A 19,066-nucleotide genomic window follows, 5' to 3' on the forward strand; every position below is an offset into this window, starting at 1 on the left:
AAGAGGGGCAGGGATAGTGGGGGGAAGGGGGTGAAAAGGAAGAAGGGTAGGGGGGATAGCTCGAGTGGATCAGATGGTGAGGGTAGAGCCGAGGTTGTTGCGGGAGTGATTCATGTAGTGGTTAGGTTTGAGGGGGTGGGGGGAGTGAGCAAGTTAGGGTTGTTCGAGCTGCCAAAACTCGTAGGTAAGCAGTTAGGAGAGGTAAAGTATGCTAGAGTTTTGAGAGATGGGAATCTGGCTGTAGGGTGTGTAAGTGTAGGGCAGGTGGAGATGGCTAGGAAGATGAGGAGCATTGGTGGCGTGGGTATAAGGGAGGTAGTGAGAGTAGGGGAGAAGAGGGAGGGGGGATGTAAGGGGGTGATAGCTGGGGTACCGGTCGAGGTTAGCGTGGAGCAGCTGGTGGAAGGGTTAGGGAAGGACGGGCGTAATGGCATGGTTAAGGGTGCAGAAAGGATGAAGAGGGGAGCAGATAGGGTAGAGACGGAGACGGTAGTGATTAAGTTTGAGGGTAAGGTTGTTCCTAGTGTAGTGTTTGTAGGGTATAGGATGTTTAGGGTTAGGGAATTTGTTCAGAGTCCTCTTAGGTGTTTTAGGTGTCAGGAATTTGGCCATGTAGCTGTTTCTTGTAAGAAGGGACAGAGGTGTGCTAGGTGTGGCGGGGAGCATGAATATGGGAAGTGTGGGGAGGGAGTGAAGCTGAAGTGTTGTAGTTGTGGTGGGGAACATAGTGTAGCGTTTAGGGGTTGTGAGGTGATGAGGAGGGAGGTTGAGGTTCAGAGAGTGAGAAGGGATGATAGGATTTCGTATGCGGAGGCAGTTAGGAAGTTAGGTCAGGGAAAGCAAGGTGAGGAAGGAGAAGGGCATTTGGCAGTAAGGGTAGTGCAGGAGGATCAGGGGAAGCAAGGTGTGGATAAGGGGTTTAGGAAAGGGCATTTGTCGGTAGAGGAAGTGCAAGAGGAGAGAGAGAGGGTGTGGGGGGTGAAGTTGGAGATAGTGGCATTTGTGACGAGAGTGGTGAATACTATAGTGATGGTTAGCAGTAGGACAGAGAGGTTAAGGTTAGTAGTTGAGGCGGCAGTATTAGACATGGGTATGAAGGGGTTGACAATAGGGCAAGTAACACAGGAGTTAGGGAAGGTAGGGAAGAAGGTTGTTGTGAGGGATCAAGTAAGAGAGTTAGGGAAGGGGGTGGTGAGTGTTCAGGAAGGCCAGAGTCAGTCGCTGGAGGCAATGAGTGACTCATAGATTAGGTTGGATAGGGTGGTGATGTTAGGGATGGGTTTTGTTTTGTTTGGTGTGTTAGGGGGTTGAATGGATTTGGTCGTGATCTGACATTGAACCGTTGAATAAGAAAAAGAAGAGGGGAGAATGGAAGACTGGCCCGATTTCCGGGTCGGTAGGTGGCGGTAAATGCCCCATTTATGGTGGCCGTCCGCCGTAAAACACCAAAAAGAAGAAGAAGAAGAAGAAGTTTCCGGTGTTCTCAGTCCCCGCCCCCTCTGAACACGGACCGCGTATTTTCGAATATACTATCACCGCTCCTCCCAGCGCCGGTATAAACAACGGACAAGGTAAGTAACGTTATAACTTTGACATGTAAATTAAACTGCATGTTATTCAACATGTTTATTAAAAAACGTTAGTTTACTTGTTGTTTCAACAACTTGCTCGGTGGTTCTTCTACTCTAGCTCTAGGCCTGCTAACGTAAATTACGTTTAAACTTCAATTCGCTGTGGTTAAGCTCAATGTGTTAGCTAGCAGCATTATTCAAGGCTAGTGTAAATAATGGTTGTGTGTTTGTTTGATTGATTGACAACTTTATTAACAGAATGGGTACAGTACAGCTCAACACATACAATTGTTAAGGGGATGCAGACCAGAGAAAGACGTTCGTCTTGTTTACATCAGGGTCCCCCATTTCCAATTAATCATAACATATATCTGATATCACATACATGACATACAGAGACAGTACTGCTACATCTATACATTTATGACATACCAGATCTACAAATATACAGTACTGCTTATGTGTACAAAAGGAGTCTGAAAAGAGTATACATTTGAGGGGTTATAGTAGTTATAAATCTCACTGAAAATGGTGTATGAAATTATGAGCCATGTAGTTAACGTTAAGTTAGTGTAGGCATGTATTTGATATTTAAATTGTTCTGGGTCTGGTTGACTGGTTGACCTTGTTTATGGGTTTATTCCATGGCATAAAAAACGAGCATACAAATTATAGCAGCAAGTAAAACTGTCAACGTGTTTTATCTAATAAAATTAAGTTTTCAGTCTGTCCATTTGTTGTATTGCAGCAAATGCGATTTTCTCAAGCAGACAGATGTCAACGCTGTAATCTGTGTTGCATGTACCTGACAAACTGCACTGTTTGTATTACAGTCATATTCCAATTTAACTGAATGCACGTGCGTGTGTGGACTACTGTACTATTGCAGGTATTGAAATGAACAACAACGCAACTTAAAAAAAAAAAAAAAGATAATTTCCGATATCACATTTTAAGGCTGATAATATCGGACATCCCTAATTGTAATCTGTCTACTTTCAGATTGTCTCCCTGTAACAGTCTTTCTTTGACTCTGAAGAGGAGAACCGCAGCAGCAGCACACCATGGCTTCCATCGAAGATCCCAGTGTCGGCGAGTGGTTTGCCACCACCATGGAGGACATCCGCAACAAGATGATTTTCCCAGTCTTCGAGGAGGTGGCCGAGGGGGCCATGGGGCTGCAGCAGGACCAGAAGCACTTCCTCACGTCTTCTGTTGGTACGTTTTTGTTTTTTTTCTAAATGAAAGGGGCGACACAACAGTGGTTCAGGAGGTAGAGCAGTCGTCTGGTAATTGTAAAGCTGCCTTTGGATAAGATCTGTTATATAAATGCACCATTTATGATGAAATACAATTCAAAGATGGATGAGCAGTACTTAGTACGGCTGGGCGATTCTTGCTCAAATGTGAATCACGATTTTTCTCTAAGAATTGAGATCACGATTCTCTCACACGATTATTGTTTTTCAATAAAATCATTTATTGCACTCTTTCTTAACAGACAACATAACATATATCAAAGTGCTGGACTTAAACTTAAAAGTATCTTGTAACATACAATCGTCATTTTAAAAAGTTACCGGTAAGTAAAAAAAAATATATATATATATATATATTTTTTGTTAATTAAAAAAAATCGTCATAATTTAGAAATGAGATTGCATAAGTCTATGCATCGAGATCGTGATTTTATTTCAATTAATTGCCCAGCCCTAGTGATTAGGCCTACTTCCAGTACTCTTTGACACGAACGGCAGTCTATGGTTACCTTCTGACTGCAGGCAAAGGTCGGATCTGTTTGAACAGTGTAAACGACACAAATCGCATGGAATCTGATCTTTTCAGTTCAGATTTAGGCCACTTTCATATGTGGTCCTAAATCGGATAAAGTTTTTTTTTTTTTTTTTCTCTCTATACAACCTCAGTCTGAACAGTAATGCGACTTTTGCATCACGTCTGGATTGACATTCATCACAATTCTGTGGCGGGAGTCACTCTGTGAATACAAACATGGAAGGCGGCTGTGATGGAGGTGGTCAGTGGAGGGACAGCGAGGTGTTTTACCGAGGTGGTCAGTGGAGGGACAGCGAGGTGTTTTACCGAGGTGGTCAGTGGAGGGACAGCGAGGTGTTTTACCTTGTAATTATTTGGAGTGATACTTCTGTACAAGCAAAACTTGAGGGAGTGTATTATAACCGCTCTGTGTTTCAAAGCATATTGTTAGAAGAAATGGCCCCTTCACCACCTCCCATTATCATCTGCTCACAAATTAGCCTCCACTGCGCATCAACTTATAAATGAAACCATAAACTGACTTCTGTGCCTTCGTCATTGTTCATAACTTCATGCAGGAGTGTGACCAGTTCACACTGGGATCTGATCTTGGCCACATTTATGGGCGGGACGCTCTTCAGGAAACTTTTCCTGGATTTAAGGTCGGCCTTTGGCTGTCACGTGGCCGAAGAGAGGATGTCTTTGGTCAATAGACTGCTGTTGGGGCTCTTTTCTCGCTTGCTGCATTTCGTCGTATCTCTGGTGGGGCTATGCCTGCCGGGATGTAGAGACAGTCTGTACAGTAGGTGTTGATTTCAGGCAGCAGCTAACATTGAGGACAGGATCCAACCTCTTGGCACGGGCAGCTCACTATGAATTGAAAATGGGGGACCCTGATGTAAACGAGACAAAACGTCTTTCTCTGGTCTGCATCCCCTTCTTAACAATTGTGTGTGTTGAGCTGTACTGTACCCATTCTGCAATCTGTTAAATAAAGTTTTCATTTTCATTCATGCAGGCATACTCTGCAGCTGAGTAGCAGAGAGCTAGTGCGGTTGTCCTCGAGGTCTGTGGGTTAGCACTGCAGCACCCCAGGTTGTGCCAGTGAGCTTGCGCCGGATGATGTTGTTCCTCGCACTCACTTTGCACTTGGTCTTCTCAGTGTGGGTCTTAAAAGAGAGGCATCTATCCAGGGTTACCACTAGGTAGACTGGGTGCTCAGTGTTCAAGGGAGGTTCCTGACCAGCTGACCTTCCGTTGGCGCTTGGCTTTACGGTTTCTCAGGTGGAAGGCACAGTTAGTACAAACGTGCAGTTAGTACAAATGTATTACACTATATGAGTTGATTAAGGTTATGGTTAGTGTAGGGTTATGGTTAGTTTAAGGTAACAGTGTGGTTAAGATGGAAAGTTGGGGTTAGTTTAAGCTAACAATGTAGTTTTGAGGTAAAGGCACTTGCCTCCAATGTCATCACTCTGATGATCGACATTATTTTCAGCCTGTTACTGTAGCTAATTGCCTTTTTATTTTTATTGTAGAGGCATGTTCGAAGAAATGCAACGATGACGCGATGCTGTTTGAAAAAATACATATGTATACAAAAGGTGAGTTTCTGTGTGTTAGGACTTTTTTCCTCGTGTCTCAATTGACCCTATCCACACAGTGGCCATTTTGCTCTTATGTCATAATGTCTTGGGCTCCTGGTGGGAACAGGGTGGAAAAGGAGCCTAGCATGACATAAGAGCAAAATGGCCACTGTGTGAATGTGGTCTATGAATGTATTAAGGCTGAGACCACTTATCGTTTTATATATATATATTATTATATATATATATACACAGTAGGTATTTATTTAGACAACAAAACATATACAGATCATTACATCACATTATTTGCTTTTGTCAAGGATGGGAACGAAAAAGCCAATGACTTATTTACATCGTTGTCCCTGGAAGTCAAGGATGCTTGGTAGTACATACACATATAACTCATTACAGAAATATTTCACAATCATTACATTTGATAGCAATAATGGCACAATCATTAATTAATATAAACATGCGCATTTGTTGAGACATGTTAAGCTAGCCTTGAGTCTGTATCTCGGAGCACCCTGAGGGGAGGGGGCGGTGATTCCTGCAGAAATTAAATATACTTTGGTGGAACAATGCCGGGGGGGGGGGGTGCGTTAAGATGGAAAACGCCACACTGTATCTGATCGTCAATCACTGGATAACTTTATTTTAACTATATACCAAAGTATAATTTATGGTTAAAAAAAAAAATTACTCACTGAGCACTCATTGCCACCAATGAAAATGAGTACTCACTGAGTAAAAAAATAACACATTTTACTTTGGGGGGGAGCCATTATACTTTGGGAGCCCCGGTTCAGTTTAATTGCAACTCTGCACTCTACATTCAATATGCAGTGCACTCCATCACACCCAGATACTAATAAAAAAAGATATATATATATAAAGAAATACTAATAAAAATATCTAATTTTGATTTCCAAATGGCATATCGTCTCAGCCTTAGAATGAATATGCAACGTCATAGATCTAGGGCTGTCCCTGGCTAAGGACATTCTTAGAAGTTTTCATTATATTTCTCACACACAATCATACAAAATTACCTTTTTAAAATCTATTGCTCATTTATTTATCAATAAATAATTTATTCAGCATGAAGGGAGAAGAAAAGATAAAAACGACTAATCGACTAACAAAGTCTAGCAGACAGTTAGGCTATGTTCACACTGCAGGCGAAAGTGGCCCAAATCTAATTTCCTTTGCTCATTATGTGACTTTGATCGGATTGTGTGAACGGCACAAATCGCATGGAATCTGATCTATTCAATTCTGATTGGATCATTTTCATATGTCCGATTCTTTTGCAATGCGACCTCTGTCTGAACAGTCATGTGACTTTTACTACTATTACTGTCGACACGGAGAACACGTGGAAAGTTGGCCGTTTAGTCGACACATTATCACATCCCTATAGTTGATTGATTGATTTTTTTTTTTGTGTGTCTTGCCCAGCCCATATGCACTTACAAGACGCATGCACAGTAAGTGATCATATAGACTAAGATGGCCACAAAAAAGAAAACAAAATAAAACATAAGAACAACCTGTAAACAATGTACTTCAAAGAAACAAGAGTAATTCATATGAAATTATATAGGATAATATACCGGTAATGTGTTTGGTCTTAAGTGCCACGCTTTCTCAAAAAAATCCTGCAAAACTGAAAATCTCCTCCACAAAAAAACGAACTCAACATACAACTCTCAGACTGCCGAAACAAATCCGGATTTATAAATTGAACTTGCTCAAATAAAACCCCTCAAGGTCGGTGTACAAGGGGCAGTGAAAAACTAAATGAAATTCATCCTCCACCACCCCCAGATCACAGAACACACAACCGCTCCTCCTAGTCGTGAGTAGTGAAGGTTTACCCTTTGTAGTGAGAGGTTAACCCTTTGTAGTGTGGTAGTGAGAGGTTAACCCTTTGTAGTGTGGTAGTGAGAGGTTAACCCTTTGTAGTGAAAGGTTTACCCTTTGTAGTGTGGTAGTGAGAGGTTAACCCTTTGTAGTGTGGTAGTGAGAGGGTTAACGTACTCCTGAATGAATGGAAATGAAAAACCGATGCAATCTCTCTCAGACATGGGGCAGGAGAAGACGTCGGCAGAGGAGAAGAAGAAGCTGCTCGCTGAGACGATGTCTGAGATGGAGCGGAAGGCGGCCAGGAAGGACGACCTCATCCGGCAGATGGACTCGCTCCGAGACGAACAGGCCCAGAGGAGACAGTGTAGGTTGGACTCGCTCAGAGACGAACAGGCCCAGAGGAGACAGTGTAGGTTGGACTCGCTCAGAGACGAACAGGCCCAGAGGAGACAGTGTAGGTTGGACTCGCTCAGAGACGAACAGGCCCAGAGGAGACAGTGTAGGTTGGACTCGCTCAGAGACGAACAGGCCCAGAGGAGACAGTGTAGGTTGGACTCGCTCAGAGACGAACAGGCCCAGAGGAGACAGTGTAGGTTGGACTCGCTCAGAGACGAACAGGCCCAGAGGAGACAGTGTAGGTTGGACTCGCTCAGAGACGAACAGGCCCAGAGGAGACAGTGTAGGTTGGACTCGCTCAGAGACGAACAGGCCCAGAGGAGACAGTGTAGGTTGATGGACTCGCTCAGAGACGAACAGGCCCAGAGGAGACAGTGTAGGTTGGACTCGCTCAGAGACGAACAGGCCCAGAGGAGACAGTGTAGGTTGGACTCGCTCAGAGACGAACAGGCCCAGAGGAGACAGTGTAGGTTGATGGACTCGCTCAGAGACGAACAGGCCCAGAGGAGACAGTGTAGGTTGGACTCGCTCAGAGACGAACAGGCCCAGAGGAGACAGTGTAGGTTGGACTCGCTCAGAGACGAACAGGCCCAGAGGAGACAGTGTAGGTTGGGACTCGCTCCGAGACGAACAGGCCCAGAGGAGACAGTGTAGGTTGGGACTCGCTCAGAGACGAACAGGCCCAGAGGAGACAGTGTAGGTTGGGACTCGCTCAGAGACTAACAGGCCCAGAGGAGACAGTGTAGGTTGGACTCGCTCCGAGACGAACAGGCCCAGAGGAGACAGTGTAGGTTGGACTCGCTCAGAGACGAACAGGCCCAGAGGAGACAGTGTAGGTTGGACTCGCTCAGAGACGAACAGGCCCAGAGCAGACGGTGTAGGTTGGACTCGCTCAGAGACGAACAGGCCCAGAGGAGACAGTGTAGGTTGGACTCGCTCAGAGACGAACAGGCCCAGAGGAGACAGTGTAGGTTGGGACTCGCTCAGAGACGAACAGGCCCAGAGGAGACAGTGTAGGTTGGACTGGACTCGCTCAGAGACTAACAGGCCCAGAGGAGACAGTGTAGGTTGGACTCGCTCAGAGACGAACAGGCCCAGAGCAGACAGTGTAGGTTGGACTCGCTCAGAGACGAACAGGCCCAGAGGAGACGGTGTAGGTTGGACTGGACTCGCTCAGAGACGAACAGGCCCAGAGGAGACAGTGTAGGTTGGACTCACTCAGAGACGAACAGGCCCAGAGGAGACAGTGTAGGTTGGGACTCGTTCAGAGACGAACAGGCCCAGAGGAGACAGTGTAGGTTGGGACTCGCTCAGAGACGAACAGGCCCAGAGGAGACAGTGTAGGTTGATGGACTCGCTCAGAGACGAACAGGCCCAGAGGAGACAGTGTAGGTTGGACTCGCTCAGAGACGAACAGGCCCAGAGGAGACAGTGTAGGTTGGGACTCGCTCCGAGACGAACAGGCCCAGAGGAGACAGTGTAGGTTGGGACTCGCTCAGAGACGAACAGGCCCAGAGGAGACAGTGTAGGTTGGGACTCGCTCCGAGACGAACAGGCCCAGAGGAGACAGTGTAGGTTGGGACTCGCTCCGAGACGAACAGGCCCAGAGGAGACAGTGTAGGTTGATTTGAGTGTGTGCGCAGTGTATTTACTGTTCTTGTAGATCTTTATAATTTAACCTTTATTTAACCCGGGTCAATTAACCTCTTCCGCCCGTGCGGTCCGTCGGCAGACCGCAAATGACATCTGGTCATAAATCAATATTTTCCAGGCTGTTCTATAAAAGTAGCGATTTTTATTTCAAACGTATTCAAGTGTAAACATCATAACCAGGTCACAACAGCATTTATAATGTGTATTATCATCAATATACGTTGGTTTAGGAATAGGTTAAAATGTTATATAGATGGATTTTCCTCTTCGAAATGTCTATATTCCGTCAGAGGTGACTATTTTGTAAAACCTTGAATCATGGGAATTGTAGTTTTTTTTTTTTTTTTCAGCCATTTCGTAGCTGACATCCAGAGGTCTGGATTAGAGGCTGACATGCGAGTGGATTTTAACTCTCACTCCTTCCCACTCGCACAGAAATAATCCCATCCCATCCCAAGTGAGAGTTTCGAAAAAATCCCACTCCCACAGAGGACTGATCCCAATCCCGAGCCAAACTTTTATAGAATCCCACTCCTGTTTACCAATCCTGCTCTGTTTTTCTTCCTCAGTATAAAATATGCAGTACATGGGTCACATCATGTCTGTAGGGCTGTACCTTAACTTTTTTTGCACATAGCACTGGTGCTACAGAGGTTGATAGTTTTGTAGCATAGGCCAAAATCTTGTAGCACAAGTAGTGTTATATTTGTAACAGTCACATGTGCCTATTGTATTTGTCTTATTTAGTTGCAGTGCCATGTTTGACTGTCATTTTCATGCTGACAAGTTGACGTCACACAGCCAGACACGTTACGTGTAAGGAATTATGGGATTTGGTGTTGGGTGTATGGACTCTACTAGGGGTGGGAACCCCTCCCTACCCAAACGGTTCCTAATTTTCTTTTATGTTGCATGATCATGTATACATTTATTCTGTATTATATTTGTTATGTTTAAATATCAACATTATCTGGCCATCCTCAGTAAATACTATCAAACTCCTTTGACCTCACCTACTTAAAATCATTGACGTAGAGAGAGGGACAAAGAGAGGCTGAGGCTCCCCCTCCCTTTCCTCACTGCTTTCTCGGCCTCTGAGCCGGGTTAGCTTAGTTTAGTTACCGGTAGCAGCTAACTAGTTAGTTTTGGTGAGGATGCAAAGCATGTAAGATGCATTGGAAGTGTTGCGGGGATAAACAGGCAGGGAATTATTTCCCTTGTCGCGAAATGCGCACTCTAACATAACTTAGCACGCTGTTGTTGTTGGGCTGCCGGAGCTGCGCTTGGGAGGAAATGAGACTAGCCACAGGATTTTAAAAATAGGAGTATCGATATCAACCGAATGCCTATCGCACGGGTGCTAGTGCAGTAAATTCATTCATCGCACAGACCGATTTTTTTTCATAGCACGCTGTACAGCCCTGATGTCTGCCGTAGTTAAATATACAACCACCAAACATTTACATTAGTGATGCACCGATGTATCACTCCCGTCCAAATCCCGTTGATTTTGATGTCATAGTTCCTACTCCCTTCTGCTCCCGTTGACTTTTACTCCCGGTCCTGCCCAATCACGGGATTCAAAGTGAAATTGACTCCCATCCCGTGGGAATCCCGAAAAGATGTCATCCTTTAGTCTGGATCTGCGTTGGAATTTTTCAAAACTACACATCGTGTAAGATTTTATGGGGTTCATAGTTCTGTATGAATTATTTCAATAACTCTTATTATTCGGGATAATTCTACCACAAAAGGTAACGTTTTTGACAAATATTGAAACGTTGTTAGCATGCAGCAACAATTCGATCTGAAATTAGTTTCAAAACGGTTCCACTGTGGTGAAAATAAAAGTACAGTAGATTTCGTTATCTGTTCTTCACGCCTGGTGATACTAAATCTTTGAAAGATAATATATGTATATATAAATGTGCCAATTGGCTATAATAAGGTAATTTATAAGCCTGCTATTCTATAATAATATTCCAAATTTCATTGGTCAGTACTGTATCTACAGAACCTTCTGTTTAATCATCTTCCCTTTATTAATTTCCTTAGATTTTTTTTTTTACACATGATCTCAAGAAGGTACTGAACGAGATCAGTGGCAGCTTTTAATGTTTTGTCATTATTAGCATGGTGTTATTCACTGTCAAAGATGCAAAGAAAAATCATAATTCATATTCTCCTTGGTTTCATCTCAATTTAAGCAAGCCTAGTAAAATATTTCTGACACTGGGAATACATTCACTGAGGTCCATAGATGTCCATAGATACCAAGAATATGCAAATGGACCTTGTAGAAGTGGAGCAATATTCCATTTACTTAGGTATGTATTTTAGGCAGATTTTCAGAAAATAGACTCCGGGTGGAAGAGGTTAAGAACAAATTCTTATTTAATGGCGGCCTGGCGGTAGACGGAATGGTTCAGACCTTTTGGGTCCGACTGATGAATCACCGTCCATTCGGCCAGTCGCCGTGACGACACGTTGCGTTAGCAAAGCTGAATGCACGATGGCATTGGACTGTAACAAACCGGACCATTATCTGTTTTGTGATGAATGTGGTGCGGCTCCCAATGCTATAATGTCACCCTAACCGGATTCTCCTCTGTGCCCACTGCCCAGTGGTCATGTCTCAGCACAGGGCAAACAAGGACCGACTGAAGAACCTTGAAAAGGCCAAAAAAGTGTTTGAGGATCGTCTGGGGTTGGAGATCAGACATACACACGGTACAGCTCCTTTTTTTAATGTTTTTTCTACTTCTCTTGTCATATAGCATCGTGCAACATTTCTGTGTAAAAAGTACCCAGAAATTATACTTCAGTGAAAGTAAGTGTACCTAAATTGTACCTCATCCCATTTCTGCTTTGCACTATATAGTATATTGCAGGGTTATAAATTAACTTTTTTATTTTTTTCAAGGGATTTTTTTTGCCCCCCTTAATTGATTTTCGGGGGCTTTTTTTGTATTTCGGGGGCATTGAATTTTTATGATAAACGGTTATTAAACATCCTTGCATCCACATTTTTTGACAGTCTTCGTCCCGCAAGCTCCTCCAACACTAGCCGTGTTTGCAGCCGGAGTCTCACGGCGCCGTAATGGAGGTCTCTTTATTATCATTCAGTATTCTATTTGTGTTGTACTGTCACTTTAGGTGGTGGGCGTGCTCACGGGGGTGTGGCGCTAATGGGAGTGTTTTTATGGAATGTCATTCACCTTTTCACGTTGGTTGACAGTTCACTGAGGTTGACGGTTCACGGAGAGAGGGGGTGAGCGTTAAGAGAGCATTTTTTTACCGCAAATCGCAATTGAAGAACGCAACCACACACAAGATAGTTCTAAGAACGTGAGCGTGTTTGTCCATTGGGGACCGGTTGTGCCACACGCAATATTGAAAGCATGCAAGAACGCATCAGTATATTAGTGTGTGTTAAATAAGGGTATTTTGTTTGTCTCATGAAGCGCAAGAATAAAAGCCTCAAGTATTTCCTGGAGTTATTTCACGATGCGCGTCAATTGTTTGAACTCCTCTACTCAGCCCCTCGGCACTACCTGTCTATGACAGTCTACTGCCGCAACATAGTCAAAAGAAACTAAGCAGGCAAACAAGCCGCAGAGCCAGCGGCGCTATCGGGTCCGGTCTGGGGACCGCTCAGCAGCGCCACCCACCCAATGGCTGAATTGGAGTACTGCACTGTGCGGGCACAACTGTGAGCTCTGCGGCTCTGCAGCTGCACGCCTCTCGCTAATCCAGCACCAAACTCCCGCCTCGCCCTTCTCATCAGCAAACCACAGGTCGCAAGGGAATCATTCTCACAGGACATTATGACCGGAGATATTTAAATATGTCGGACTTCAACAGAATATAGAATTAGTAAACTGTCGAGGGCATTTTGTCCATTTTCACGGGCATTATTGCCCCAAGCCCCCGTTAATTTCGAACCCTGGTATATTGTATATTAGTATATTGCATAGTATATTGTATGGTAACTCAGTTACTTCTATTCTGCATCGAACATTGTACATATGTATATACTGAACACTGTCTACGTACGTGACTTCTATTTTTACTTCTATTTTACATGCTATATTTTATTTCATACTTATCTTTTGTCTAGCACAGTCTCTGGAGCGTAACAGAAAGAAGCATTTTGTATAAAAGTATTCTGTGACAACTATTAAAGAAACTTGAAACTTGTATGGGTACCGTCTCAAAATCTTACTCGAGTAAAAGTCAAGAGTATCTGGCTAAAAACACACTTGAGTAAAAGTTTCTACTTTGTACTAAAGTTGACTGTCTATTCTTCTGATAGCAGGTGTTTAATCAAAGACGCTTTCTAGTCTTGCACAAGGACGGGTATGGACAGGTTAATTTGATTTGGATTGGCTGTTTTTAAATAAAGAGCGGCCGCAGGATTAATAATGTTAGTTCGGCCAGAGAAACAAATATACTAATTCAAATAGTTGGACCTGCGAGATTTGTACTGTGTAGGTCTGCATTTTAAATTTAAGGAGTAAAGTTTTTTTTTTCTGAAATGTAATAGAGTACAAGTATACAAACCTAATAATATTCAAGTACTTTACACCCCTGGTAAAAAGATAGCGACCACCTGGGTAGATGTGATGTGATTCTGGGTTTGTTTGTTTGTTTCATCACTGAGTGGACATATAGCTGTGGCTCCTCAGAGCTTTCATTAAATAATATAAGATATTCCTTTATTGATCCTCTGAAATGTGGGCGTCTTAGCAGCATGGGGGAGGGGAGAGGGAGGTATGGGCAGGGTAATGGCAGAAAGACATAAATACAGGCAATACATTGTATCTGAATATAAAAAGGTGTGCAGATGAGGGTCTGTATGCCCTATCGGTTATATTATACGTTACAATAAAGAATTTGTATCTGAATTTATATACTAAGACTAAACGGTATACACATGGAAACACTTAGGTGAACTGTGTTACTTATCTTCTTGCTTGAGGGCACCTTTTTCATGGGAAGGATGGATATTAAATTATATAGATGCAAGGCAGTATCATAAGAGCGAGAGTGTGGCGATAAATGAGTCATCTTTTTATATATATTTTTTTTTTTGGTAACCTATTTTCTTGATCCTCTAATCACAATTGCTGCTTTCCTCAGACAAAAAGAGGGCAGGGTTTGAGATGGGTCAATTCGGTGTTGGCCCATGTTTTATGGAGAATTTATAGCTATGATTTGGCAATTGAGTGACACTGGAAACCCAGTACAATGTCCAGATAATTGTTTTCCCCCTAGAAAAAGTTATTTAGGGTGGGTTGCACCAACAAGGATTCACTTTTAAACTCTATTAAATACATTTACATTTAGTCATTTAGCTGAAACTTTTACTCCAAGCGACTTACAAGTTCTGTAGTTGCAAAATAAAAAGTTATATCTGCTAAACGACAATTTTTATAATGAGTTATATATCCACTAAATGACTATTTAAATAATAAGTTATATATATCTGCTAAATGAAAATAATAAGTTATATCTGCTAAATGACTAAATGAAAATAATAAGTTGTATATCTGCTAAATGACTATTTAAATAAGTTATATATATCTGCTAAATGAAAATAATAAGTTATATCTGCTAAATGACTAAATGAAAATAATAAGTTGTATATCTGCTAAATGACGAGGGCTTTTCATTTCACAGGTGAACTTTTGCAGTTCATCTTCCGGAACATCAGCCTCGAGAAACCAGACAGCGTGTACACCTTCAAGCTGTCCATTAAGGACGGGCTGTACAAGGGTGAGTAACACGGGGAAGTGCACTCGCACCACCAGGGACACATTTATTAGCCAAGAGTTTCAGAATAAACACGAAGTGATGGGTATGAAGTAGGGATGTTCGATATTGTTTTTTTTTTTACCGATATACAGATATTGACCAACTCTTAATTACCGATATATGCAGCCCCCCCCCCCCAAACGGAATAATTTTAGGTAATTAACATTACATACCGGTATATCTCTTGTCGTGGAATTAACACAACATTATGCATACTTTTGACAATAAATAAAATAAGAATTTGTACTTGCTTGCCTGGGTAAATAAAGAAAAAGTGTATATATTTGAAAACCGATACCGATCATTTCCGATATTACATTTGAATGCCAATATCGGCCGATAATATCGGTCTTCTCTAGTATGAAGTGATGGGAAGGTTTGCAATTTTTATGTGAAAATAAGATTATTCCAAAACCAACATCAAAATGTACTGCCTGATGATGGAACATCCTCTAATATCTCCGATTTGTATTAATACCAGAGTACACGCATAGGAAAGTGCACTCTCACCAGGGTTGGGATCAATTTATTTAGCCTTTATTTAACCTGGGTTGTCTCATTGAGACCCAGGATCTCTTTCACAAGGGAGACCTGGCCAAGAATAGCGGCGACACAAGAGTTTAAAAAACAAACGCATACTGTATTATTGGCTTCCAATTTCCAACAATTGAGATTTTGTAGAGGCCCCAACAGAGAATCCAACACGTTCCACCCACCAAGCAGTGAGCAGAATGAGAGTGGGCGGTGAGGGGTTATGTGTTATTTAAAAGGAGGGGGAAAAAGAAAAAAAAACGAGAGATGTATAATCTAGCACAATCGAATAAAAAAAAACGACTAGTTCAGTTGAAACGGCGAGTAAACGATTACTCACGCCCCCATATATACACTTATTTATATATATTTGTATACCAATTAAACAGAAATCTCGCTCTGAAATCCTGTGAGGCGTGAGTTTGTTGTTGGAAGCGTGGGGTGAACACTTAACCCTTTCACTGCCACGCTACAGAAGGTTAACTCTTTACTATCGCACTACTGACCTTCTGTAGTGTGGCAGTGAAAGGGTTAACCTGCTGTTGTGTGGCAGTGAAAGGGTTAAGGCATAAACCAAAAATATATGGCTCAGTTATGTAGTACTAATGCAAAAGAAGTGGCTCCAACATAGACATTACAGAAAAAAGTTACGTTACAAAATGATCAGATAAAACATTTGCACCCAGCCACCCAGAGAACCTGGTTACATTATAGGCTTCACTATCAGCCTTTGAGTTTTAGTGAGTGTGTCACTCCGCGCAATCTTGCTGTTGCCGTGCGCTTTAAGATGTGTTCTAAATGTATTTCCCTATAAACAATCACTCGGTACGGTACTTGAGTGATTCAATGCCGGTGCTGGATCTGGGAGAACCTCGTGCCTCATCCCTATAGTAGGAAGGTGGACTCCACCAGTTTCCCTAGTGAGAGAGGCTGCTTTGCCGTTAAAGCGAAGGTTCTTTCATTACAGAAATACACTCGTGTGTCAAGTGATGGGAAAAGTCCTGGTAAGGTTTTGAAGGAAAATCTGTTTCCTGACTTCACCTGAATTGAAAGTTAATTGATCCCATAAAGATATTGACTTACGTCACTTTTGAGGAATTGTGTTTTTGCCTAAGTCATCTCTTCACGCTGATCTCTCCAGAGGCCACCTCGGGTAAAATCGCCTACATCCTTAATTGTAGAGATCATGCGGTTCCTACCCAGTTGTGAAATGATTAATAAATATCATATATTCGGTATCAGTTTTTCTCATAAATATGACTCCAAGCCATTATTTTAAGGCGATGACGATATGAATCGTCGCTCCTAGGCGTTCACACTGGCTGTAAAATTACAACTTATTCGATCACAAAGTATAGTAGTCCACTGGAATTGTGAATGTGTCCGATTCCAGTCTTAATCTGTCTCTTTTTAACGCTTGTGACCTTTATTGCAAATTACTTCCATAAATACTGATCTATATCTTTTATTTATTCCCTACAGTCTTGTCAACTGAGCCAGAGCTCGCCTGCATGCCTGCCCTGGAGAAGAGACTTCAGGAGACCAACAAGTTCTACCCTTTTCTTGCAATTGTTCGCAAGGAGTTTATCGCTCAGGCCCGTTCCTAGTATAATTTCAGCATTAATTTTTCCTTTGCCCCCCCCCCCCCCCCCCCCCCCCCTAGGATATTTCAGACATGTTTATATATATTATGCACACTTTGTTTTTGTTTTAAGTGCCCCTTTAAGAGTACAGTCTTAATAGTTCACACATCAGATGACATGACAACGCTCAACACGGGCAGCTCCTCCACGTATGTCGATGGGAAATGTCCGATCTGCCCGTTAAGGATTCCGAACCACCAACCACTGTCCTCCTTCATATAGATATGGAGAAGATCCCCTGTGGGGGGGAAAAAACAATCCAACTGGAGTCATTTATTGTATTATTATTATTGCAAGTTACGTGTAATTATTTTCTGTATAATATGTTGTTACCTTCTTTCATATTTAACTCGTCGTCTTGGTCCGAGGTGAAGTCGTAGAGAGCCCTGCATCTTCCTCTACTGCGCCACTCTGCACCTGTTTCATATGGACATTTTTAACTGATAAATATAATAATAAAATCCTTGATTATTTATCCCGGATATTCTGTTTATTGTTTAAAAAGGATCCCCATTAGCTGCCACCTAAGTGGCGAGCTAGTCTTCCTGGGGTCCACACAGAAAGACAAGACAACACAAAACATAACGATACATGAGATACATATGACAATCACAATTCACTTAATTAACAATGATAATCTAAACAATAAAACATTGTAGACATCTTTATAAACATCAGAATATTTTCAGAAATGGTTATTGCATTCGTGGGTAGACATGAATATTTTCAGAAAAGGTTATTGCATTCGTGGGTAAATATTTCATTATTACATTCCTACAGTAAGTATTTCCACTCAAACGTATGAATGAATGAGAACTTTATTTAACAGATTGCAGAATGGGTACAATACAGTACGCCTCAATACATACAATTGTTAAGGGGATGCAGACCTGAGAAAGACGTTTGTCTTGTTTCCATCAGGGTCCCCCATTTTCATTTCATATAGACATTTATGACATACACAACATACATGACATTTATGGCATAGGGACATATAGGTATTTAGTACTGATACATTTGTGACATAAGCGGTATTCAAATATACAGTACTGTTACCCCTAGATCCTGACAGAGTATATATACATATGATGGGGAGGGGACTGTACATTAGGAGGGGGTGGGTGGGTGGGAGGGAAATATACATACGGCGGGGAGGGAATATATACATGCGGTGGGGAGGAGACTGTCTATTAGGAGGTGGTGGGGGTTTTGGGCATTTACGGTGGCCAGTTTCGAATTGCAGCCTCCCGTAGGTGCTCTTTAAGAGCGGTTTTGAATGTGGGCAGGGATTCGCATTCCTTTACAGCTTTGGGTAGGGCGTTCCACATTGTTGTGGCATAATTGCGAAATGTGTTTAGTCCCTTGTTTGAGCCTAATCTGGGTTTAACATGATTTGTTGAGCTTCCTCTGGTGTAGTGGTTGTGGTATTCACTGACCTTTGGGAAGTATTTTGACATGTACATGGGCACCCCGGTCGTATAGTGTATCTTGAAGACCAGGCCCATTGCAAGTTGCTGTACTCTGTCGTCTACTCTAAGCCATCCTAGGTTGTCAAAGTGGGCAGGGGTGAGGTGGGTTCTGGGGTTCAGGTCAAGTAGTAGTCTGACCAGTTTGTTTTGTGATGTTTGTAATTTTGTTTTAAGCGCCTTTGAGGTGCTTTGGTACCATGAGGTGCACGCATAGTCATAGTACCCTTGAATGAGTGCTCCTGCCAGAGTCTTCAGGGTATTCTTGTTTACCAGAGAGGAGATCCGGTACAACAATCTAGTTCGTTGGTTGACTTTTTTTATTACATTGGATGCCATTTTGTCACAGGAAAGATTTGCCTCTAGGATGGAACCCAGGTAGGTAATTTCGTCTTTCCTTGTGACAATATTGTCACCCACTGTAACTGAGAAGCCGTCGGTCTTGCTGAGTTTGTTATTTGAACCGAAGAGAATGGACTCTGTTTTGCCCATGTGTAATGATAGTTTGTTATCAGCGAGCCATATGCAGATTTTGCCTAGTTCCGTGCTGAGGGTTTTTTCAACCTGCAATTTGTTCTTGTCGGAGACCAGCAGGGCTGAGTCGTCCGCAAACAGGAACAAGTTGCAGTCACAGGCTGACGACATGTCATTTGCATAAATTAGGAAGAGTAGCGGTCCTAGTATGCTTCCTTGTGGAACACCACAGCTCACTGTGATGGGGGGGGGATAGAGTACCGTTTACCTCTACCATCTGTTCTCTC

General features: G+C 42.6%; 1 protein-coding gene and 1 long non-coding RNA gene across 3 annotated transcripts; one reads left to right on the top strand and one right to left on the bottom strand.

The window, feature by feature from the left end:
* The first annotated feature begins 788 nt into the window (after positions 1–788).
* Positions 789–17,179, top strand: LOC311241442 (kinetochore protein Spc25-like). Of its 2 annotated transcripts, XM_084330271.1 has the most exons (8): positions 789–1,571; positions 2,405–2,460; positions 2,574–2,789; positions 4,883–4,948; positions 7,017–7,163; positions 11,474–11,578; positions 14,531–14,626; positions 16,679–17,179. In XM_084330271.1, exons 3-8 carry the CDS (start codon positions 2,636–2,638, stop codon positions 16,801–16,803), a joined length of 693 nt encoding a protein of 230 aa, XP_084186397.1. In that variant the 5' UTR covers positions 789–1,571; positions 2,405–2,460; positions 2,574–2,635; the 3' UTR covers positions 16,804–17,179. The 2 variants fall into 2 exon arrangements, with proteins under 2 accessions (XP_084186397.1, XP_084186398.1); XM_084330272.1 differs by lacking the exon at positions 2,405–2,460.
* LOC311241443 lies at positions 16,836–17,243 on the bottom strand. Its single transcript, XR_014620539.1, has 2 exons — positions 17,173–17,243; positions 16,836–17,077 (listed from the first exon to the last, which is right to left on the bottom strand). It is a non-coding gene; the product is annotated as an uncharacterized lncRNA (long non-coding RNA).
* Positions 17,244–19,066: the final 1,823 nt, after the last annotated feature.

The sequence above is a fragment of the Notolepis coatsorum genome (assembly GCF_963971535.1).
Source record: "Notolepis coatsorum genome assembly, chromosome: 15".
Lineage (NCBI taxonomy): Eukaryota > Metazoa > Chordata > Actinopteri > Aulopiformes > Paralepididae > Notolepis > Notolepis coatsorum.

What these genes read in the sequence shown, in the direction of transcription:
- LOC311241442 (XM_084330271.1), top strand. Translation starts at nt 2,636, where the DNA reads ATGGCTTCCATCGAAGATCCCAGTGTCGGCGAGTGGTTTGCCACCACC. An exon ending in CTTCCTCACGTCTTCTGTTG is followed by an intron (nt 2,790 to 4,882) that starts GTACGTTTTTGT and finishes TTTTTATTGTAG; the next exon opens with AGGCATGTTCGAAGAAATGC. An exon ending in TAAGGACGGGCTGTACAAGG is followed by an intron (nt 14,627 to 16,678) that starts GTGAGTAACACG and finishes TATTCCCTACAG; the next exon opens with TCTTGTCAACTGAGCCAGAG.